General features: G+C 35.2%; 1 protein-coding gene across 5 annotated transcripts in view; it reads left to right on the forward strand.

Moving 5' to 3' along the window:
• CDH7 (cadherin 7) overlaps positions 1-21,739 on the forward strand; it is a 134,436-nt gene extending 112,697 nt beyond the window's left edge. For 4 of the 5 annotated variants that reach the window (XM_054244290.2, XM_078346974.1, XM_078346975.1 and 1 more), the window contains exons 11-12: positions 1,959-2,210; positions 19,496-21,739. In XM_054244290.2, the coding sequence (XP_054100265.1) occupies positions 1,959-2,210; positions 19,496-19,989 (746 nt within the window). In that variant the 3' untranslated portion in view covers positions 19,990-21,739. Of the gene's footprint in view, positions 1-1,958; positions 2,211-6,059; positions 6,104-19,495 lie in introns of all 5 variants that reach the window. The other variant, XM_078346976.1, reaches the window with a different exon arrangement.
• Positions 21,740-26,015: the final 4,276 nt, after the last annotated feature.

Genomic DNA, 26,015 nt, shown 5'->3' on the forward strand with positions numbered 1-26,015 from the left:
TATCCCCCATGTGTCCTCATTCAGTACCACCATGACATTTACAACATGTGCGCTAAAATGTCTCCATTTATAGGACATCCACATTGCACACAATTGAAAACTTCTCTAGCTTATACCCGGAGCTCCCTTGACTGTACCTTGAAGGAAATCATATGAATACAGAGAAAGTCAGTTCTTAAGAAGTCTTCCATCTTAGGGAGCAAACATAGGACATTATAAATTTTATGATCACTTTTCGGAATATAGAGTCATATTCTCACTTTTTGGGCATTTCAGCTTGTGTTCCTCAATTCACCAAGTGTATGTGTGTCTGTGTGTATGTATGTGTGTGTGCGTGTCATTTTGATGTCAGTCGTGTTAGATTGATTACAAATCAACAACTTTTTAAAACTTTTGTGTCCAGTAATAAATGCATCTGACATCTAAGTTGGTAGGAGGCAAAGACATAGACCTGAGCGCTATTTTGAAATGTACAGGAACTTACTCAAAACAGTATCCTTTAACAACTCCAGCTTAATTTTTTAGTGAGTACCTTCTCAAATTCATACATTTTAAAATGTATGAATGATTTGTTTACATAAAAACCTACCAGATGGAATCTGAAAATCAAACTGTTTTATTACTGTCTCCTTTATAATTGCATGTAATACATTTTCTGCAGTCTAGTATGAGCTTGCTGTTTTGTGCTGTTTGAGAGAGATTTCATCTTCCTCTTTCACAAGCATACTGTTAATTTTTTCATGCTATCATTGAATAAATCTTTTTGCCAGTTTAGAAGAGAGAAAAATATGTAAAAGCACAGTGCATGAAACTCTGATCCTGATTTTTCTTCTTTTCCTTTATATTCTTATTAATAGCCATCAATTTTAAAAATCTCATACTCTAGTTAATTAAGACAAGTTAGTTGGAAAACTGCTAACAGATACAAAACCTATTTTTGATATATAAATCACACATATAGAGTTATTGATCACTTTTTTAAAGTTTATGATGACCATAATTGCTTAGATAAAGTAAAATATTGAACAGAAGTTAAACATAAATGGCCTGTTTTATCACTGACAAAATGTTTATACACATAGAGTAAATATAAATATCAATATATTATTTTTAAAATGTTACAATAAAATTATTCTGAATATCTCTGCATACTCAATTTAAATAAAGCTAAAGTAGCTGATTTTACCATTTCAAATATAAATTTTGGGCTTGAAACCTGTCAAAGACAGGATGGATTGAAAGTTTTATCTGCACCATATGATGCTGCAAATATTTAGCCTGTTAATACGTACCAGTCTTTCTATAAGTTTATGATGTCAAATTTGAGATAAGTAAAAAGGTGTAGTTTTTATAAAGTGGCAGTTACTGTAATAAGTGATGCATAAACATTTTTATATTTTGTTTCACGTTATATCTTTGTTATACTGTATAGAAGAACATAAATGTCTTATAATGTATTAAACTGGAAATGTCTCTTTGTCCAAGAGAACTCAAAGAGAATTGTTGCAATAAATCTGCAACTCCAGAGATTTCCCTAACTAAGGCATCAAAGTAAACAGAGTGACTTAAAGTTTGGGAAGACTGGTTCCCTCAGAAATCTTGTGTTATGGCCAGGCGCGGTGACTCAAGCCTGTAATCCCAGCACTTTGGGAGGCCGAGGCGGGTGGATCACGAGGTCAACAGATCGAGACTATCCTGGTCAACATGGTGAAACCCCGTCTCTACAAAAAATTAGCTGGGCACAGTGGCGTGTGCCTGTAGTCCCAGCTACTCAGGAGGCTGAGGCAGGAGAATTGCCTGAACCCAGGCGGCGGAGGTTGCGGTGAGCCGAGATCGCGCCATTGCACTCCAGCCTGGGTAACAAGAGCGAAACTCTGTCTCAAAAAAAAAAAAAAAAAAGAAAGAAAGAAAAGAAAAAGAAGAAATCTTGTGTTATACATTTGCGTTCTTTATCCTAGACAACACAGCCTCAATACTGACCAGGAGAAACGGCTTCCGGAGACAAGAACAGTCGGTTTACTACCTGCCAATTTTCATTGTGGACAGTGGATCTCCTTCACTTAGCAGCACCAACACCCTCACCATCCGCGTGTGTGACTGTGACGCCGACGGCATAGCCCAGACCTGCAATGCGGAGGCCTATGTCTTACCTGCTGGTCTCAGTACAGGAGCCCTGATAGCAATACTTGCCTGTGTCTTGACATTATTGGGTAGGTACTGTCTCCAGAAATTGCTCTGTAAGAGCTGTCACAATAACCGTGTGTCACAACTTGCCTGTTTTCTTCTGCATTTGGTGAGCGTATGCACATATGCTACTGGATGGTGATGTTGTTGTTGAGATGGGGTCTCACTCTGTTTCCCAGGTTGGAGTGCAGTAGCACAATCTCTACTCATTGCAGCCTCTGCCTTCTGGATTCAAGCACTTCTCCCACCTGAGCCTTCTGAATAGCTGGGATTACAAGGGTGTGCCACCACACCCAGCTAATTTTTGCATTTTTAGTAGAGACGGGGTTTCCCCATGTCGGGCAGGCTGGTCTCGAATTCCTGACCTCAGGTGATACACCCGCCTTGGTCTCCTAAAGTGCTGGGATTACAAGAGACAGCCACCGCTCCCAGCCTGGAGTGTTTTGCTCACTAAGTAACACAATTGTTGGCCGTGCTTTCCAGTGGTATATTTAAAGTATAACTCAGAAAAAAGTTGCATGAATTTCATTTCCAAAACAACAGTAAGGATAAATGGCTTATACTTTAAATTACTTTTTTGCGATTAAAAATAATCTATTTTATCCCAATTCTTTGCTTTAGAGCACTCTGCAGAGGAGATACACTAGACTGGAGATACACTAGACAAATTTTCTATATTGCTTTGATGATATACTTATTTTAGAAATTGTGACTTTGCATTCTACTTTTTAAAGAAAATATTTAAGATGGCTTTCTTAAATTATTTGCAAATTTGAAATGATTACAATTTCAGAAATGCAAATGTTATATTTTAAAGTATTAAATCTAACATATTTAATTGTACTTTTCATTACTCAGTTAAATAACTTTTATAACTCATATTTACAGTTACATAAGAGATTTTGCAGCATCCTTTCGAAAATTGGGAGATATCCAGTGTGGACATTGGGTAATGGGTTTATTTCAAAACAACATATTCCTTTACAGCGTAGTTTCCTGTATCAAGGACAACAAGCAGGTAATATTTTACCTAAAACAATACTCTGTTTTCTTAAGGTTTAATAGAATTGGTGAATCCTCTTATGATATTGTTAATAACAGCCTTTACAATGGTAATCACCATTGTATCATGTTTAAAATCTAGATTTGTGGGTTTAGATAAACCTAGCTTTTATTTCCGCCTCCAACATGTACTCCTTCCCAAGGTTAATGTTAATCCTTTAACAGCTGGTTGATTTATCTAAAAGAGAAAAATAACCAAATTAGATTCATAAGATTGTTGTGGGAATTAAATGAAACATCTCATATAAAGAACAGAGTGAACATTCAATATACCATATCATTTAGTGAACATTCAATAAATGTTAAGTGTTACTGATGGAAAATTCTAAGCTAAGACCTAGTTAGCAATATATTGTAAATGCTCTCATAAAAATAGAAGTTATTATTTTAAGTAACTTAAGCTAAACAAGTAATCTAAAAAAAAACTATATTTTTCATAGAGCTTTACGCGGATTTTGAAACTTTCAGAATTTCACTGGAAATGAAAGTTAATGACCAGCTAAATATAATTATAATGTAAGGGATTAAAGTTTAAAAAAGGTGAAACCATTGCAAACAAACAACTTTTTATTGGTCTAGAAGCTTCTAAAACCAGTTTGTCCAACCTGTGGCTCTCAAGCTGCATGCAGCCCAGGATGGGCTTGAATGCGGCCCAACACAAATGATTAAACATTTTTAAAACCGTATGAAATGTTTTTTGACTTTGTTTGTTTGTTTGTTTTTAGCTCATCAGCTATTGTTAGTGTATTTTATGTGTGGCCCAAGACAATTATTCTTCTTCCAGTGTGGCCCAGAGAAGCCAAAAGATTTAGATTTTGGTATCTAAAACATTAATAAAAAAGATGTAAGTTGCAGGCCAGGTGCAGTGGCTCAAGGCTGTAATCCCAGCACTTTGGGAGGCTGAGACAGGTGGATCACCTGAGGTCAGGAGTTCGAGACCAGCCTGACCAACATGAAGAAACCCGGTCTCTATTAAAAATACAAAAAAAAAAAAAAAAATCAGCTGGGGCTGGTGGCACATGCCTGTAATCCCAGCTACTCGGGAGGCTGAGGTAGTAGAATAGCTTGAACCTGGAGGCAGAGGTTGAGGTGAGCCAAGATCGCACCATTGCAATCCAGCCTGGGCAACAAGAACAAAACTGTCTAAAAAAAAAAAAAAAGTAAATTGCATATTTATTTTATAGTAGCAGAATAACCTACATTAGAAGATTTTAAAATTCCATTCATGTTTAGAATGTCTTTAGCTTGAAAGCACAGAATCAAAAAGAATAATTAGAGGATAAATAGATGGTGTGTGGAAGACTTTAAGTTTGGTCAGTTTGTCATAACTCAGATTATACTGTAAAGGAACAAGATTGTATGCACCAAATTTTAATTATCCTCAATAATGAATTGATTTTTTATTATTTTAAGGCTGTCTGAAGAAACTTGCTTCACTTTAGTAAATACTCTCACCTTAGACTTTGGGGTTCCTTGCAATTTAAGTGTCTTGATGATTCTAGTTAATTAAGAATTATCAGCTAATTATGACTGAAAGTAACTGAAATAGAGTTTTATTTGATTTTATTCTTATACATACTGTTTATGAGTATACATATATAGTATGTCCATGTGTGTTTGTGTGTGGGTGTCTGTGCATAAATATTCGGGAGCTTAGATCAATATTTAAGCATGACTATTCTTTCTGCTAAATTTGAACGTATTGCTTAAGTAGACACCAAATCTGAAATGCCTCTTCCACTTCTAAGGATCAAGGTTTTGTGCCCTATATCTTATTCATTTTTTTAAGAGTTACTCCAAGTCTCCAAAAATGTAAATAAAACAAAGTCTATTGTACTGAAATACAGTTTGGAACAAGGGGCTTCTGCCTGCAGCTTCCATTTCTATAGTAACCCCACAATAATCACTATCATCAAGTGCTAGCATTTTAGCTCAGAAATATGGTCTCTTTGTGTCTTATTTCCCAAGTTTTTAGAATCAGATAATCAGGAATTTTTATACTGTTTGATTTTGTCACCACTGTCATAGACTCTGAACTTTTCACACAGTAAGTGCTGAAGCCAATGAGATAAAGTATTCACAGGGAGTGCAAGTGGGGCACGCAGCCTGGCATGGAGCTTGATTTCTAGTACACAAATAATTCATTCTTTATGACACCTCAGAAAGTCATGTGAATCTCATTTCTAGGCATTAGGTATCAGGATTTGTAACTTTTTCAGACTTCTGAACAAATATTACTAGGAAAAAGCAAGGTGATGAGGTGGGGATGGGGAGTAAGAACTTGAAAATCAAGTTCAATTAATAATGAAATTATAAAAGCACCTGGACTTTAGACTCTTAACAAAAAAGGTACTTAACTATGTGTTAAATTTGTGTTTCAGTGATGTGACAAACTTGTAAAATGACAGATGGGATGCACTGATGGTTCCAGAAATGTAATGCCAGAAGGCATCCCAGGAATTGATTCTAATCCAAACCTCTGCACCTTACAGAGGGAAAACTTAAGGTATAGGTAGGTTTGAGGAATTGTACGAGTTCATATTACAAGGTAGAGGATATGATGGAATAAGATTCTGGGTCTCCTTGTTCTCAATCACTGAATTTTATTAAACTGCACGAGAAATACATCTTGAAATTATAAAAAATGTTTACTCCTATTCAGTCCTGAAATAATTTATGTTATCTGAAGTTGGATGTCAGTCTTCACCTCTGTCTGTATTCTTTTAACTTTATGGATGAACTGCTTTCTGACTTCTCATTCTTGCTCTCGCCTCCCTCTCTAATTTATTTGTACCTGAATTCTCTAAATGAAGAAAAAAAGATCCAAAAGTTAGAACATGGGACTTCTTTATTTACAGTAAGTATAGTTTCAATGAGCTATAATTTCAATGAGCTCACATTTCTTGATAAAATAATCAATTAGGTGCCTCAATTATTTTTTATGCAGAAAAATTTCATCAACATATGGCAAGATACTCTGGTATTCTAAATTTTGAATAGAAATTACAACCCATCACTAACATTGACATCAATTTAATTATGCATTTTTATCACAGTTAAATTCATACTTACAGACATATAGTTATTCTTCCACTAGGCTAAAAATACTTTAAAGGAAAAAATTAGATGAATGACTGGCACATTAGATTATTTATTCAGCAGATTTTTTAAAAAAATAAAAAGGAAGAATTTCAGCTGTTTTCTTTTAAAATATGGTTTCAATATTAAATATTGTACTTTTATTCTGAAAATATTATAGTTAAATTCTTTCTGTTCCTCCACACACACACAAATAAAACCTGTTTCTTGCACAATAAAGCTGCCACTGAATTTACTCTATTACGTTTTGGGTGTTTTTGTACTTGGACTTCGAGGTCCCAGTAATTGAAGTCCTGTAGCATTCCTTCCAGCTCTTTGCTCTTCTGACACAATTGGGATTAGTTAGACAAGCCCAGCTTCATAAACTCGGGTTTAATAAGGTGTTTGTAGAAACTGGCTGTTCACGGCATGGGAGTCAGTCTCCTTCAGTATGTCTATGACGGTCAGCTTGACAGTCAGCTGTCATGCATCTTTTCACTTTTCTTCCCTGATCTCCCAAGTACTAAACTACAGTTGGCCACTTGTAACTGTGGCTATTCTTGAATTTTTTTCCAACGGAAAAATTTTTTCTTATTTTTGCAAGTGATAGTGAATGCTACTGAAGAAAAATATCCATTAAAATGTGGAGGAAAAAAAAGTGATAACACTATGTAACAAAAATGGATCCCGTCATCATCTATAATGATAGAGCATAATTGTCGTAGCAGCTCTAGAGATAATAATGTGCAGACTACAGTTGGCTAATTTATGGTAGCAGATGTGTTCCTTTTTCAAACATGCATGAGCATAATGAAAAATGGATTACGTTTCATAAGCTCTACTATGTGCTAGACATCAGCCTAAGTGCTCTACAAGCATCATCTAATTTAATGCTCATAACACATTTCCTAGGCAAGTGTTACCATGCCCACATTTTATATAAGAAAACTACAACTTAGAGGAAATACACGAAAAGTTATAGGGCGAATGGGTGTCAGAGTGAGGACCAAAACATAGGGAAGGCTGACTCCCAAATGTTCTTTATAGGGTATTTTTCCAAATGTGTTTCCCCATGTGAAATATCCCTGTGTTTCTAGGAAATGGCTTTAGGTCTGTGGGAATCACAGCCTGAGCACTGCCAAATTAGGTGGATGAGTATCTTTGCTTTGTTTCACATAGCAAGTTTATTGTTTCTTTGCTTAACCCTGAGTATCTGTTTTATAGTATCTTCAAATTCCTTCCAGTTTTTAGAAAATACATTTAGAAGAGTATATGTTCAATTTGAGGTTACATTACAGTACAACCAAAATCTAATGCAAAAATTGTCTTTGTGCATAAACCATTCATTGTACTTAGGGAATTTTTTTTCCTATTAACTGAAACTAGAAGGAAATCATTCTCTGTCACACGTTTAAAGGAAATGAATTTTGAGATACTTGTTTTGGGAAAAGAAAAGATTTATTTTAGTTAAACTTTTGCCTTTCTTGAGACTTGGAAAGAATCATCCCCTTTAAGCATATGATCTATCACAGCAAGTCAAACGATGTATGTTTCTTGTTCTGTTGGAGAGCTGAAACTAGAAATCTCCATAGAAACATCAAACCTGAACAATGTTGCTACATTCCTGCCTCTTTTCCTGATTTAACCCCCGCTTATATGTTTTCCTGAGTGCAGTCAGTCAGGCTTCCCTCTTCTCACTGGCATCCTCCATGGGCAATTAGTCCACACATACTGTTAATTGTGTTGGGCCTGAGATCAATTTGTTTCTGTCTCTTACAGTTGCACCTAATTTTTGTCCAGGGTCCTTTTTTTTCCTCCTGAATTATGGCAACTCTGCCATTCTCTCTCAGAACTAATCCATCAGTATTGCAGAGTAAGCTTTTAAAAAGCAAATGGGATTTTGATACAGCTCAGTTTAAAATCATGTTTCCATGAAACCCCATGGTCTACAGATTAAAATCAGACTCTCTAGGACCAGACAGCTCTCATTTCTTATTTCTCTCTACTCACTTGGTTTACTTTAGCCAAATTTTATCAGTTGCTTTTTTTAAGGCTCATTCTGCTTTGTCTTTCTGCTTGAAATACCTCTTCCCTGAATGTAAAAGTGGCTCACTGTTTTGTTTTGTTTTTTTCATATTCAACACTCAATTCTTTGGCTTCTGAGTCCAGTTTCGGTGATGTTCCTAAGGACCCTATAACACCTTGTGTCTAGCAGTCTTCGAGCTTCTGATATGGCTGACTTGTCTGCTTCATTGGTTTGTCTCCTTGTTCATCTCGTTTGGTACACTGCTTTTGTAGGCAGGAACTGAGCATTATTTTATCATTATATGTATCAGCTAATCAAATGCTGATCTGACACAGACAGAACATTCTACACACGCATGCTGAATGAAACATGAATGACGAATGTGCTCAATTGTGCAAAATAATATTTTATTTGACTTTTTTTTTATTACCCATAAAAGTATCTTCATTAGACCCTGTTTTTTCTATTTCCCAAGACTCTATATTTTTAGGACATTTTTAAGAGATTCTGTCTATCTCTTTAACTATTCAGGAAAATGGATGTGTCACACAGATTAAAAGGATTTAAATGATGTTTTCAGATTAATAGTCATGGAATTATATAAGAGCTTAAGAAAAAAATTAGAATATATGACTAAGGTAGATAGAGAAAATATTGCATAGAGATGTCAGAGATAGTTTACCTATCAGTTTAAAATTCAGCTAAATGTTACCGTTGATATCTCAGTTACTCACCAGGATCATACCAATTATGAATCTTTAGTTATCCTTTGCAAAAACAAAACTAATAGAGTAGGTCCCTAAGTGCAAGTTAAAATTTTAGCCTTGCATTACTGGGCATCTGCATGTGCTTCGGATTCCGTAGCACATAAATCCAGACAAAATGACAAGTTGATTTCCACTCATCCTTCAGATCTTGGCTTAAATGTCACTTCTGATGTCATCCTTTTCTGATCACAACCAGACGGTGCTGGTACTCCTGCATTTTTCCTGTCACTTTCCTTTTTAAAACATACATTATTTTACATCTGTGCTTGAAACATTTCAGAAGCATCAGATGCACTTACATGAAAGCCAAATGTTTCTCATGGTCCACAAAGCAAGGCATGCTTGGCCACTTGCTTACCTCTCTCAGGTTTCAGGCTGTCTGATCCTTCCCTCACCCTGTAGAGAGACCCACAGTACCTTTCTTCCCATTATTTTCAAGTGATGCTACCCTCCTCCTGAAACATTCTTGCTGCACTCCTTCACCTGTCAAGTTTAGGTTATCTTATGCCTCAGCTTCAGCATTATTTCCTCAGGAGAAGTGTCCTAAGCACCATTATTCTCCATCATAGTATTTATTTCCTTTGTAGTACTTATCACAACTTGTAACTATATATGTTTGTTTGCTTTGCTCAAATATAAAAGCTTTTGAGGGTAGTGATCTTTAAGTCTGTCTTCTTAACCAGTATATTATTGGGGCCTATCATAGACACATATAGACACAATATTGTTAATCTGTACATATTATCTATTACACTCTATTTTAAACATTGCAACCTTTTTCACACATTTTAATCCCCTCAAGAATAGATCCAGTATCCTCTATAATTCATGGTTCTACTATCAGTTAGATGGAATAGAGTAGTTATCAGATAAATTAACAGGAGGTCATCAAAATCATAAGTGAGAGCATGGTAAAGTTTACATTTTATCTGTGCATGATGTACAGGACTCAAATTTTAGCAGGAAACTAAAAATTTGCAACTGAATTGTATGAATTTATTGTAGAAATTCTACAGTGTTATGACTTATTATTGAATAAACACAGATATCTCCTAACTGTGGGTAGCACTACTTAAGCCCTTTACAAATAGACACTCACTTAATCTTCATAAAGTTACTATGAGATAGTTTCTAAAAGTAAAGACTATTATTTTCATTTTGAAGAGCAGCAAACTGGGGCAAGGAGAAATAAAAGATCTCACCTACCTCATACATCCAGGGAATGGAATAACAGGGATTCAAAGCAGATGAGGTCCTTAAATAGGCAGAAGTCACGGGCTGAGGGACAGGCCTTGAGCCATATTCTTGCTCATTGTAACTCAGTTACAAAGAGTAAGAGGAATTGGCTGAGTGGAGCATTGATGGAGAGTTGAAGCAGAGAGGAAATGAAGAAGCTAAAGTCAAAGGTGACTCGGAGTTTCAGGTTTGGGAATTCTCTTAAGAAAAGAGCACAGAATAGGAAACAAATTAAAGGAATGTTAATGAAATTAAACCTAAAAGTTCAGGATGTTGTAAGAGTGAAAGCCACTGGACAGAAAGTTATCAGTAAAGGAGGTGGTCATAACAAACCAGAACAATGAAAATTACCATTTTGCATATTTATTACATTCTGACAAGTTTACATGTTTCTATTATCAAAAATAGAAATAATCATTTTAAAATAGGGTTTGGTTATCCAGAGAGATAGATGAGAGATTTAGATGACAGAGACATCAGCTCTTGCCACACAAGAGGCGGCTGAACCTGAGGTTTCACTGGGCTTGCCTAGGAAGAGTGTGGGGTGAAAAGCCGAAGAAGCCAAGTACAGAACTTGAGGAAGATTTACTCTAAGTACTCTTAGAAAAGAGCAGCTATTTAAAAACATGGTTTGAAAGAAGAGAGCAAACTTGTTTTTTGTTTTTGTTTCTTCTTTTAAACTGGCTGCAAGCAGCTGTGATGTTTACTGTTGGGTAAGTTCAAGATAGCTGACCCACGAAGCAGAACAGGAATTGCTGTGTAAAAAAAAAAAGGCCACAAAGAAATCACTGGATTTAGCAAAATATGAGTCATTAGTAGCCTTGGTCCCTGGAAAGAATGGGGAAAACTCAAATTCTCCTGGGTTGACAGCAATCAGGATACAAGAAAGTAGAAATGTGGAGTAGCCCACTTTTACATAAAATTCAAGTTAATATTTTTGAGGGTATATGAAGATAAATTGTGGTTTGCAAAATTTCAGGAAACTGTTTCCGCATAATGTCCTCCCTGTTTGAGCTCCGATGGAATAGTGTGCCTGGAGACAGTGGAGGAGTTTCAAGATGACCCTGAAAAGAGTGAGGATAGCATGTTTCATCATCGTGGTTACTTCTGACGTATCCCAAGCCAACACAATTCAAGCTCAGTTAAATATTAAAAGAAAACTAAGCTGGGTGCAGTGACTCATGACTGTAATCCCAGCACTTTGGGAGGACGAGGCCAGAGGATCACCTGAAGCCAGAGTTTGAGACCAGCCTGGACAACAAGCTAGACCTCTTTCTCTGCAAAAAATAAAACAATTAGCTAGGCATGGTGGTATGTACCCAGAGTCCCAGCTGCTCAGGAAGCTGAGGCAGGAGGATGGCTTGAGCCTAGGAATTTGAGGCTGCAATGAGCCATGACCATTCAAGCCTGGGTAACAGAGTAAGAACCAGTCTCTAAAATAATTAAAAGTAGCCAGGTGCGGTGGCTCACACCTGCAATCCCAGTACTTTTGGAGGCTGAGGCTGGCAGATCACCTGAGGTTGGGAGTTCTTAACCACCCTGATCAGCATGGAGAAACCCTGTATCTATTAAAAATACAAAAGATTAGCCAGGCATGTTGGTGCATACCTGTAATCCTAGCTACTCAAGAGGCTGAGGCAGGAGAATTGCTTGAACCTGGGAGGAAGCAGTTGAGGTGAGCCAAGGTCTCACCATTGCACTCCAGCCTGGACAACAAGAGTGACTCTATCTTAAAATAAATAAATAAACAAAAATGTAAAAAACTGAATTAAACAATTTTCTAAATTAAACATAAAGGAAAAAAGAATACTAAAACTTAATTAGCGTCCAGTAGAAAAAATAAGACAGATTTTTAATAAACTTCGTGTAAATCGACAGGATCAAAAAATGGCAAGGTTGAGTTCTACTTGCATATCGATGTGGATGATTGTTTAAAATAAATTACTGAAATTGTATACTGATTGTGCTAGCAGATTTTTATTTTGATTCGATTGTTTCTTCAAGTATACCTTATAGGGACACTAATAATTACAGTGATTGTAGCTGTTCTATAGTTCAATATGCCATTTGACCATAAATATGAGAATACTTCAAGACCATATGCAATTAGGATTATTCTAGTATTTGAGTCTTTTGTTTAGATCAGTTGTCCTAAATAAATTTATTGTGACCCATCAGTGTGAAACATATATGTAATTTCAAATTTTCACCTAGCTCTTTTAGAAAAAGTAAAAAGAAACTATTGAAATAAATGCTAATAATATATTTTGAACATATTATACCCAAAGTGTTATCGCTATTATCATTTTAATATGTAATCCATGAATATGATTGAGATAATATTTTTACTTAAAAAAAAACTTAAGTCTTCAACATACGTTTATTTTGCACTTAGAGCACACCTTAGTGAAGGGCCACATTCCAAGTGCTCAATAGTCACATGTAGCTAGTGGCAACCATGGTAGACAATGAAAATTTAGACGACATTTTATAGCTAAATAGAATTTATGATTGTGCATAAGAGATCATAATAGATAATGCTGTTTTTTGGTAAAGGTTTACTCATGCCTCATGTCACCTCTCAAATGTCGTCTCTTACATTAGACTTTCTCTGAGCCTCCTGAGCAGAAATAATCACTTTCCCATACATATTTTCCTAGCGTATTTTTTTTTTGTTATTGTTGTTGTTGATTTACAACTTCTATTTCAAGTTCAGGGGTACATATGCATAATGTACAGGATTATTACATAGGTAAACATGTGCCATGGTGATTAGCTGCATAGATCATCTCATCACCTAGGTGTTAAGCTCAGCATTCATTAGCTATTTTTCATGATACTCTCCCTCCTTCCACCCCTGACCCTCTGATAGACCCCAGTGTGTGTTGTTGCCCCCATGTGGTGAAGGGTTCTCATCATTCGGCTCTCACTTTTAAGTGAGAACCTGCAATATTTGATTTTCTGTTCCTGCACAAGTTTGCTGAGAATAATGGCCTCCAGTTGCATCCATGTCCCTGCAAAGAACATGACCTCATTTCCTTTTTTTCTTTTTTAAATTGTACTTTCAGTTCATGTGCAGATCTTGCAGGATTGTTGCTTAGGTACACACATGCCATGATGGTTTGTTGTCTCCATCCCCTGTCACCTTCATCAGGCATTTCTCCAAATATTATCCCTTCCCAACCTCCCCATCCCTCTGCTGTCCCTTCCCTAGTCCCCAGTCTCCCAACAGACCCCAGCGTGTGACATTTTTCTCTCTGTGTCCATGTGTTCTCATTGTTCAACACCCACCTATGAGTGAGAACATGTGGTGATTCGTCTTCTGTTCTTGTGTCAGTTTGCTGAGAATGATGGTTTTCCAGATTCATCCATGTCCCTACAAAGGACATGAACTGATCCTTTTTTATGGCTGCATAGTATTCAATTATGTATATGTGCCACATTTTCTTTGTCCAGTCTATCACTCATGAGCATTTAGGTTGGTTCTGGGTCTTTACTATTGTAAATAGTGCCATAATGAACATATGTGTGCATGTGTCTTTATAACAGAAAGATTTATAATCCTTTGGGTATATACCCAGTAATAGGATTGCTGGGTCAAATGGAATTTCTATTTCTAGATCCTTGAGGAATCGCCACACTGTCTTCCACAATGGTTGAACTAATTTACACTCCTACCAACAGTGCAAAAGTGTTCCTATTTCTCCACATCCTCTCCAGCATCTGTTGTGTCTAGATTTTTTAATGATTGCCATTCTAACTGGCATGAGATCATATCTCAATGTGGTTTTGATTTGCATTTCTCTAATGTCCAGTGATGATGAGCATTTTTCCTATGTTTGTTAGCTTCATAAATGTCTTCTTTTGAAAAGTGTCTGTTTATATCTTTTGCCCACTTTTGAATGAGTTTGTTTGTTTTTTTCTTGTAAATCTGCTTTGGTTCTTTGTAGATTCTGAATATTAGCTCTTTGTCAGATGGGCAGATTGCAAAAAAGTTTTCCCATTCCATTGGTTGGCTGTTCACTCTGATGATTGTTTCTTTTGCTGTGCAGAAACTCTTAAGTTTAATTAGATCCCATTTGTCTATTTTGGCTTTTGTTGTCATTGCTTTCTGTGTTTTAGGCCTGAGGTCCTCGCCTATGCCTATGTCCTGAATGGTTTTGCCTAGAATAGATGCAATAAAAAATGATAAAAATGGAAAAGGAGATACAACCTCTGATTCCACAGAAATACAAACTACCAACAAAGATTACTCCAAGCAACTCTATGCACATAAACCAGTAAACCTGGAAGAAATGTATAAATTCCTGGACACTTACACCCTCCCAAGACTAAACCAGGAAGAAGCTGAATCCCTGAATAGACCAATAACAAGGTGTGAAGTTCCCTGAATAGACTAATAATAAGGTGTGAAGTTGAGGCAGCAATTAATAGCCTACCAACCAAAAAAGTCCAGGTCCAGACAGGTTTACAGACGAATTCTACCAGATGTACGAAGAGGAGCTGGTACCATTCCTACTGAAATTATTCCAAACATTACAAAAAGAGGGAATCCTCCCTGACTCATTTTATGAGACCAACATCTGCCTAGCATATTTTACGTTGCTGTATATTTAATTCATTCTATAATAGTTAACTGTGTATTAATTACTCAAAATGTCAGACTTGTTGATGGCCAAGTCCAACAAGTCTGTCTATTTCTAGTCACATTTCCTTGCCTATAATGTATTCATTTATTTAACAAATATTTACTGAGCACATACTATCATGTATTATTATTTGTGCTTAGGGTAAATCTGTAGAAAACAAAGTCCGTGCCCTTCATGTGGCTCACAGTTTTAGCAAATCAGTATTCATTAAAAAATATTGCTGAATTCAATGAAATGTAGGCCTTAAACCTGTGGTATTAGCCACTAAACAATAAATTAAACTGAAGAAAGTTCCAACCTTACCTCACCTCTTTCTTTGCCGTCTAGCCACATTGGCCTCAAGGATCTGCTCACTGTCATCAGTGTACCAAGCGTGTTCTTCCATATCACATCTCCTTCCCATCTCTACACTCAGCCTCCAGTTATCCTCGGTTAAGTCTTTCTCATCTGCATCTATTTCCCTTAGTATATGTCTTTATAAGGTCATGTTTACCTGTTTTGGAATAATTATTGCAATTCTACATTTACAGTTATTTATTTTAATGTTTTGATCAATATCTATTGGTCCCACTAAATCATAAGGTCCGCGAGTAACTGTTTTATGTCTGCTTCCATTTGCAACATTACACTACCATACCTAGTGCATATAATGAACGGTTAACATATATTTGTTAAGGAGACATGTAAACTCCTGAACAACCAGAACACTGTAAGTGTCACACATGGCTAGATTTCAGCTCGAGCTAAAACTTTTTTTCTGTCTCTACTCAGCAGTAGAGGCCACATGACAGAAAAGACAAATGATAAAACCTCTTAAAATATATGATCTTATGCTTACTTAAGCAGAGTATTCTTTTTTTTTTTTAATTTTTTATTGGATTTTAGGTTTTGGGGTACATGAGCAGAGCATGCAAGACAGTTGCGTAGGAACACACATGGCAGTGTGCTTTTCTTTCCTTCTCCCCTTCACCCACATTTGGCATTTCTCCCCAGGCTATCCCTCCCCACCTCCCCCTCCCACTGGCCCTCCCCTTTTCCCCCCAATAGACCCCAGTGTTTAGTGCTCCCCTTTCTGTGTCCATCTGTTCTCATTTTTCATCACCCACCTATGAGTGAGAATACGCGGTGTTTCATTTTCTGTTCTTGTGTCAGTTTGCTGAGGATGACGTTCTCCAGATTCATCCATGTCCCTACAAGCAGAGTATTCTTAATACAGTAATTAACATCATAGTCTCTGAAGAACGGTTAATACTTGCTCTAAATAAACATTAAAATCTATTTTTTATATGTGCTTATGTGGTTAGAAATTAACGTTCTATCAGGTCATTCAAATGTTAAATTATCTAACCTTTCAAAATACCACGTTTTTCTTTGCCTTGAACAAGATTGGAAATAAGGCAAACTCTGTCAGACATTAATATCCTTGATGTGTATTGTACTTATGGGCTGATATACCCATGATTACTTTACAGTTTTACTTTGATTGAAGACTTGAGAATCAAAAGCCAAGTTTCTCAGTAGCATGAAATACATTTACGACAGAATATAAGAAATAATTGATATATACTATATATAGGTATATATTTATGACAAAATTTATTATAATTAAGTGAAAGATGAATTTTGAAATGTTTTGGCTACTTAGACACTGATCTAAATTAAAAGAGCACCTAATTATTATGTAACTTCTTTATACTATTAATGACTCTCATACTCTTTCATTTCTTACACCCTTTTGTTCTCAGTTGGACATTCCTCTCCCTTAATTTTTCTGTTCAACATTTGTAACAGATGTCTTATTCCTACCTGCCTCCACCTGTGCATCTCATCACTGTTCCCTCTCAGTGACCCTCTTTACTCCCTGCTTTACTTTGTTTGATTTCTCACTAAGAATTCCTGTTGGGTTCCCCTTTCTTCCTACTGCAGTTACTTTCATTTTGGGGATCTAAAGTTGTATACAAATCTAAAATAGTTGTTTATTCATCCGCGTGTTTTAGAAACTGTCTTTCCTTGAGCAAGCAATTGTCTTTTGAGCTTTGATACTTGTCACCATTAGGCTTTGCCTTTTAATTACCTTCTATGAAACTACTAAGCGTAAGTGTTACAGACAGTATGAGGGCTCTGAAGACAGACTGAGGTGGAGTATGCCTCACCCCTCACCACTGCATTTAATTACATCTAGACAGATTATTTTATGTGTCTAAGATGACCGTCAAATGGGAAAACACCTACCCTAGAGAATTGTTGTGGATGTTAAAAAATATTCTGTGTGCAGACCTTCATTTCTCACCTTACCACATTTTCTGTTTCCCATTTAATCTTTGGTACATATGTCTAGCCAGATATGTAACACTTTCTACTTTGTTTGTTTCATTTAAAAAAAAACTGCACTGTTGCATATTGATAAGTAACTGGGATTCTGCTAACTCTACTTATGTTATTTTCAATGTTCTTTATCTCTTCAGTCCACACTGTGAAGATTGATATTGACTATTGTTACTATATATTGCTAATTTCAGTTAGTTTAAAAGTTACTTGTTCCAAAGTCACACAGCTCATATATAAGAAGGTTAGGCAAGGCCTTCCCGACACCAAAGCTGCAGCTCCTATTGTAGCAGAAATACAAGGCATTAGAGTGGTGGAAGTGTTAATTCTCAGTAGACAAGAAAGGACAATGCACTTAACAGGGAAGGAAGGTGAATTCCAGATCTTATGGGAACATAGATATTCACGCAATAACTATTGAACTTAGGTCGGTGCAAAAGTAATTGTGTTTTTTGCCATTACTTTAATTGCAAAAACCACAGTTACTTTTGCATCAACCTAGTACATATCTGCCCTTTTGGTGAAGCTGGTTGAAAGCATCCAAATGAAGTAAACAGGAGAAGAAAGAAAGAGAGCAGGCATATCTGTGCCAATGCAGCATAAGAAGGTGGCCAGAAAAGCTCAGAAATGTATCAGTTTGTGAACCGTAGGCTGACCATAAAGTGTAAAGCTTATGAGAGGAGCAGTAGGGTAGGGTCCAGTGGGAAAGAAGAGGAAAAATGCCGCAAAAGCAATGGGTTTCACAACCATTTCCGCAGATCACCAGTACAGTTTCTTCACCGGTCGCATCCCTGTTGATATTGGTAAAGCAGATAGCCGACGGATATTTAAGAAAGCATGTATTTTTATTAAAGATAAATTTATTGTATTTAAAACTAAATAAGGCTTAGCTTTTGAGTTCTTGAAAGTAGAGTGAGGTGAAGGATGGAGTATGCCTCGCCCCTAGTCACTGCAGTTAAGGACCTTGATGTCTTTTTGGTTTTATATTTTTACTTTCAAAAGTATTTCTAATGCCAAAGTAAAAAGTTCAAAAGATACTTTAAATAAAAATATTTCATACCCCCTTTTAAAAATATGATGACAATAATGTACCCTAAATGATAAACTATGTACATCTTGGGCTCTTCAGGCTTTCCAGAAAAAAATCTTAAAGTGATTCAATGTAAATTGTTAAAACGTATTTGTAGACAAATAAAAATAATTCATTACTCTACATAATTTTAAATTCCAAAATTCAAGAATACCCTTTTTACTTCATTGTAGCTTAATTAAAGTGGCCATGAATCAAATGTATTCCCAATTCAAGGAGCATGTGGTCACTCAGAGGCCAAATCATGTTCCTTATTTGTGTATACTAGTGAAAAAATGCACAGAATATATTGTTGGTTTAAGTCCCTGAAATAGCCAGGGCAATTGTTCTTATTTGCTTTACAGTGCAACCTCAGGCTTTAAGATTTAATTATTAGTTTTGATACAGGAAGATAAATTCCTAACATTAAAAGGATGATTCATTTCTTAAATTTGTTTTTGACAGATGCTGAAAATCTCACAGCTTGTATTCTTTCTGTAGGTATAAGGGATAAAGACCAAGTTCAGTATTTTATACATGAAAGTGGGACTCAATTTCTTATAGAGAAGCTTTTAATCTTTGTAAATGGCCTGACATGCTGGATTTTATTTAACAGTGACTTTCATCGAGAGGGAGTAGGCATTTCTTCAAAGAACCTGACCGAACGCTATAATCCATTTCTTTCTGAAATTGCAGTTGTTAAATTAGACACAAAATATTTATGAATGTCAATTTGCCTTTTCAGCAATTAAGGAGTTCAAAAAAAAATCCCTTTGTGTTTTCTGGCTTTGAAATGATTATATTTATTATGAACTGGCCCTTCAATTCCTTCTATCAAATACTTTAGAGGTTACGTTAAAGAGGGAGACATCAGTTCTGAACAGGTGTGAAAAGGGTTCCTTGATGTATAAAAGTGTTCTATTTTAAAGCCATTTTAGCAATTTTAGCACATCTACTGCTGTGAATTCTCATGGAAGTAGGTGGCCAATTCATTTCTTTTTAAAGGGAAGAAAACTGAGCATCCTGGGCCTAATTTTAACATGACGTGGGTCAGTGGGTGAGTTTACTGAAACTTTCTCTTCCTGTCTCGTTGTTTCAGTATTGATCCTCCTAATTGTCACTATGAGAAGACGGAAAAAAGAGCCCCTTATTTTTGACGAAGAAAGAGACATCAGAGAAAATATTGTGAGATATGATGATGAGGGTGGGGGAGAGGAGGACACGGAAGCATTTGACATGGCTGCACTGAGAAACCTCAACGTCATCCGAGACACCAAGACCCGGAGGGATGTGACTCCAGAAATTCAGTTCCTGAGTCGACCAGCTTTTAAAAGCATCCCAGATAATGTCATCTTTAGGGAATTCATTTGGGAAAGACTAAAAGAAGCTGATGTTGATCCTGGTGCCCCTCCTTATGACTCTCTGCAGACATATGCCTTTGAAGGAAATGGCTCAGTTGCTGAATCACTCAGCTCTTTAGATTCCATCAGCTCAAACTCTGATCAGAACTATGACTACCTTAGTGACTGGGGACCTCGCTTTAAACGACTTGCGGACATGTATGGGACTGGCCAAGAGAGTTTGTACTCATAGCCTTGGAACCTTAATTTGAAATGTACTGGAGACAAAGTGCAGAAAAAAAAATGCAGCAACAACGAAAACAACAGCAACACTACATACAGAAAACAAGGACTCCACTTGCTGGAGAAAGATGGTTGTAAATATTTCTCCATTTTTAATTGTTTAGGTTTCTGCCTTGGTGAGGCATATCTTCATTAGACTTATCTAAGGGACTGCACTGACCACAGACTCTGAGCATTTGAAGGCTTTTTGATAAAAAGAAATGCTCAGTGGTTTGTGAATAGATAGCAACTCTCATATACCTGCAAAGGCACCCAACCTCTATGAGAAAGTAGTGCCCTCTGTCGTCAGTGAGTCAAAGATGCCCTGTACATACCTTCATGGTACTGTCATTGAGAGGAATAGAACATGATGAGCGATTGAAACTCCCTGGAACTCCTTGCATATCAAAACTTGGGACAAATTTAATTTACAGAGATGTTTATAGCTTACTATATTACAGAATCCAGCAGAATTCTATTGCTCTTGATTAGCAGAAATATTTTATTTAGCAATATGTAAATTCTCAGAAATTCCTTCCTAACTGAAAACCCTATCACAAAAGCTGATAAAATTTGGTTTAAGGCAACACAAACCATTGTTCATCCAATAAATTATGAAGTGTTCCAAATGAGAAAAAAGGTAAATAATTTTTAAAGTTTGTGATAGTTTTGAGATGCTTGTGTAGGTATGATAAAAAAAAAAGTTGCTGTCTATTCATTGATTTTAGTATCTCTTCTGATTTGTACAGGAGAATATCTTTTCTTTTTCATTTGACACATGGTGTTGTATTTATTTTGGAGCTCCAATCCACTAAATTCAGGTCCATCATACTGCCTCATAGTATTAAACTCATCAGAACATGCTGATTTTTCTCCAGCCCAAGCTACATGAAGGAAATGAAGCATGGAAATGGAGAAATCATAGTACAGCAATTGAGCCCTGTTGCAGTTCACATCTCGAAGAGGAGCACAGCTACAAGGACATATAAATTGTTCTTCTGAGCAGTTAGAATGTCAAAACGTTGGAATAAAATATTTGTATTTTGGAAAGACTTCAGAAAGAATTGATATTTTCTCTGATGCAAGAATTATTTGTCAAGTTCATCAGTTCCACGTACTCCAAAGACTTTCAAGAATCCGTTTTCCAGCCTTTCTTGCTGCAAACATATGGAGTAAAATATTGATTTTTTTTTAAATTTTAAACAGTAGAATGTTGTAAAGATTAAAACTTGTGTTTAAATTCTGATGCAAACATGTCACTCGAGAATTAACCAAACACTGTATAATTTCTATGTGGTTTAGATGTGCCAAAGGAAGGAGGGCAATTGCCAAGTAATCATGTGTTTAAATTTAAGACGAGCTGCTTAGAGTATGATTTTCATTACAAAAATAATATTGCTACCTATTATTTTTCCTAGATTAATACTAGTCTAATGTGCATATATATTCAAGTAAGAATGGATTTATTTTTTCCTTTCTTTCTACTTTTAAAAATAATTCATTGTTGGGTTCCTAATAATAGTCAACACTGTGTAGAGAATCATGTTCTAAAAAGTGCTTTTTGAAAGGCAGACAGTGGAATTAGAATATTAATATGTTGATTACACAAAGCACTATGTAGGATTCTGTAAACTTGCAGCCCAACTTTAGAAATGAAGTATGTAAAAGTGGCCTTCAGCTTCATAAAAATAAATAATTCAATAAATTTGATTATCTGCAAACAGTCCTTTAATGAATAAAGTTTTATAGACATTGTTTTATGACTATATAGATATGCTTCTTGCTGTATTAATATGCATATATATTAAAACTATATATAACAGAGTGAAAGATACTGTTCATAACTTTTAGTTACACATGCAGGTTTTTCAAATTTAAAAAAAAAGTGTACTTACCCAGTTCAATAAAATCAGAGCATGGTACAGAAATTATATAAATGTTAAGTCAGCAAGGTTCTGAGAAAACCGTTTGTAATAACCTCTTGTTGTCTGCAAGAAGATAAAATAGTTTAAAATTTGGATTATGTTCTCCAAACTGCTGGTTGTTGCACATATCAGTAAACGGAGGTGTGGATGTGTTTTAGAAAAGGAACACACGCACATCATTCACCCTGCTTTCTCTCCTTTCATAATGTATTTTCTCACTAATTTTTTTAAATGTTTGCCAATGATAGATCGGAAAAAGAAAGGTTCGTATTTAAATAATAATTTAGAATTCTCACGTATACCCAATTGCTATTTATGTGTGAATGATTCTGTCAATAGAGTATTAAATTTGATTCAGTGGTATTTTTTAAAATTTAAAAAAATGTCTTGAGATGGCTAGAAGAATATTCCTAATATAGGTAGAATTTATGTGAAGTATTCTAAGATTAATTGTAATAGTGATGAATTGTTTACTGTTGTTTATTTGGGTTTTATGTTTTCTTCTGGAATCTAGTGCTATATATCATGGTATGACGGTACTTGAAATGTAGGCTTTGTTTTAAAACAGACATTGAAGAGGTAATTGATAAAAATCAATCTTAAATCTAGTTGGAAAAGTCTCCAAAAATCATTTAAATAAATATATATTAAGTTACTTACATTTAGTATTATACTGAAACCAACTAGAATGAGCTCACAAGAACTAATTATGCACATCTCTTCCCAACTCCAGGTACAGTGATATCATTTTGGTTGGTTGATGTCAGCCATAGTGGGATTATTGAGACCACAACAGTAATCAGCAAACACTACCCTTTTCTCTGGAGAACAAGTTGTTAAACATTTACCAGCACTCTACAGCTTAAATTATTTTATAAAAGGAAATTTCATAATTGTAAATATAGTGTGAATTTATATGATTTAAAATAATGACATGAAAGGAATTTATGCTATATTTTACTACTAAATATAAATGCATGTGGCAGTGATTTCCTGATGTGAAATCCTTGGAGCTCCTTGTAAACAGGGAGAGGATTCACTTCATTATGGAAAGCAATGGCTTAGTTTCAAGTAGAGATAATAGTTCAGGAAGCCAATACGCTTAAATATTTTCCATTCGTCCATACAGAAGTACCAATAGAAACTCAGGGCATGCCACATTATGCCCATTTTGAACAGTTTAATTCATTGAAAACTTAGATGCATTTCATTCGTTACTGTCTATGTCAAGGAAGTATAGCCAAGCCCTTCATCTGAATTGTCATCATTGCATAATTTAAAATCAGCATAAAAATATAAAAATCAAATCTTATCAAGAAAATTGACTTTTGGAGATCAAGCCTAAATTATCAATCTCAATTCAGAGATTAGTCTAAGAAATATTCTAAGATCAGCTAGCTAAAGAACGAAATCAGGAAAGAGACATCAAGAAAAAATTGGGTAGTACTGTGGAGGCAATAAGTCGCTTTTTCTATAAGCAGTCACCAGATCTGGGAACTGGAAATAGCTTTCTTTGCCAGAAAGCTCCGCTGATGCTACAAATGAAGTTAGTTGTCTACAGGATACATGCAGGAAGTAATAGTGGTTAAGTGATGGTAGCTGCCTTTTCACTCTGCCCTCTGAGAATGTTTTAAATTATTTTATCTTCATGCACAATTACATTTACAACATTGGAAGATAAGCAGACATAGGCAATTATTTTCATGTCAACTGCATAGTTATACAATGTAGAAGTGGTATTTGTGATATGACCCACATGCCCAAGAAATGCAAATGCAGAGTGTTAGCGTTTATATTGAAATATAAAATGTAAAGGAGCCTAAAATAAAGTAAGCTAAACACACTGCAAGAGGCTAGATGATTTAGTTTAAACGAGTTAAAGTTTTTAAGCACTAGCTGTAAATATTAATCTTCAGATTTTCAATTTAACATGTATTGACTTACAAACTGTTCTGATAATAACCCTAATTATTTTCTAAGTCACCATTTAAAGGTTTATTTACAGCTGACCTAATCAAATTAAAGTTGATGAAAGCTTCAACTATTTTTTTAACTCTTTCTGATCAACTGCTGAAGGCAGGTGAAATATGTATGACAACTAATAGATAAACTAATTTATTTTCTGTTAGTGTATTACTAACATATATTTTGTGTATGACGGTGTATGAAAGTTGGCAATGAAAGCTAATACAATTATGTTGGCTGGCTGGATATAATAAGGATCAAGAAAGGAATAATATCATTTACATTTTAAATGTAGTTGATATTGTTTTCAAAGAGTGGGATAAGCCCTTAAGAAAAATGGGAGGTGTTTAAGGCTGTGACTTGGCACACATGGTATAGTATAATTCTATGGGTAATTTTTCAAGCAAATCAAGGCAGGCAGTGTGTATTGCATTCTGAGACTTTTTCATATTATGCTCACTTCTACTGGCTCAGAATTTAATTGAAAAGGATGTGTGCCTGTATGTGTGTGTGTGTTTTTTTTAATGTGTGTGATTGGGAATGTTGAGAAATGTATCTGAAGCAATGTAAAAATAAGAGTCTCATAATGCCTGGTTAGAGCTGGTGTATTCTTGTCACTTGCCAAGTGACTGTTGGGCAATAAGACTAGAAAATATGGTACTGAATGAAAAGAGAAATATCTTATTTGCTGTAACAATCTAATTTATATTAGGATAAGGATTTCGGTGACTAAGGAAAGAACGTTTAGTTGAATTATTTGTATAATTGTCACAGGTTATTGTGTAGATTTAATCTCATTGTTAACACAGAATATAGAATGTGCATTATTTGTCATGAAATGTTACTGGGCTTTGGTATCAGTGTTGTATACCAGAAGTTACCTCGGGTCTTCGATTATAAAATCTAGGTCAGAAGCTCAGTTTCAGCATATTTTTGCTGTGTCCTAGATGCCATTATAATTCTCTGAACTTTTATAGCTTAATGATTAAAATTGAGTTAATGACTATCTTGTTTCAGAGGCTTGTGAATGATTAAGTGTAAGACTGTGTAAATTGTAAAACACTATAAAAATATAAAGCTTTATTATGGGAAATTATGGAAATTATGTAAAAATGTTGATTATTGTTATATGGTAAACAGAAAATTTCTGTTTGGAGAAATATACATTAAGGAAAAATACATGCAACTTGGTATTCTAAATTGGGAAAGAATATTCAAAGAGATAATTGTCATAACTAATTGAAGCTACTCAAATACAGTCATAAGATCTTAAAAGATTGAAGTTTAACCCAACCTCATTCAATCATTCATATGAATTAATGATATCCACATGTGCATGGGATTATAAAGAACAAATTTTTCCCATTTATGATGATGACTGAGTGGAAGATTAAGGCCTTTAGACAATCCCAACCTGATTGCTGAACACAAACACTGGAATAAAGAAAATAAAAAGACAATAATGGGTATAAGTTAGGTGGCCTTCCAGACATCGAGAGTAGGTAAAGAAAATGAAGTTCTAGAGAATGCAATATTTTCTTAAGTCACAGTGACATATGTGTAATTAATAATTTATACACTTGAAAAAATTAGAATGCAATGATAGTGGCTTAACATGAAAATAACCCTGAATGCAATGTACTCTTGTTTTGATGACTCAGAATCACTTCTTATATCTTACAATAGTTCATCTTAACCTCTTATATATGAAGAAACTCTAGAAAACAAAAAAAAAATATACGATGGATACTGCTTTTTGTCAGTGATGCCATATTTGTAAGATAAATGTTAATAAGCCCCGTTTGCAACTTTATTCATTATCTGGTTATTAAATGCTCATGTGAACAGACACTAGAAACAAATACCTTAATAACTATGTAACTAATGAAAATGTTGAGAAGTACAGCATACTTTCATTCAAAAACAGACTTTTGCATTTTCATTTTATTAATGATAATAATTATGCTAATGGTTTATATTTTTATAAGCAGGAAAAAATATATGGATCACTACCCTACTCCTTCATGTTCTATTTTTGTGAGCATAAACACTATGTTTTTGTATATTAAGATCTGGAATATGACAAATACTTTAAGAGCAATCAACG

This window comes from Callithrix jacchus, chromosome 13 (genome assembly GCF_049354715.1).
Source record: "Callithrix jacchus isolate 240 chromosome 13, calJac240_pri, whole genome shotgun sequence".
Lineage (NCBI taxonomy): Eukaryota > Metazoa > Chordata > Mammalia > Primates > Cebidae > Callithrix > Callithrix jacchus.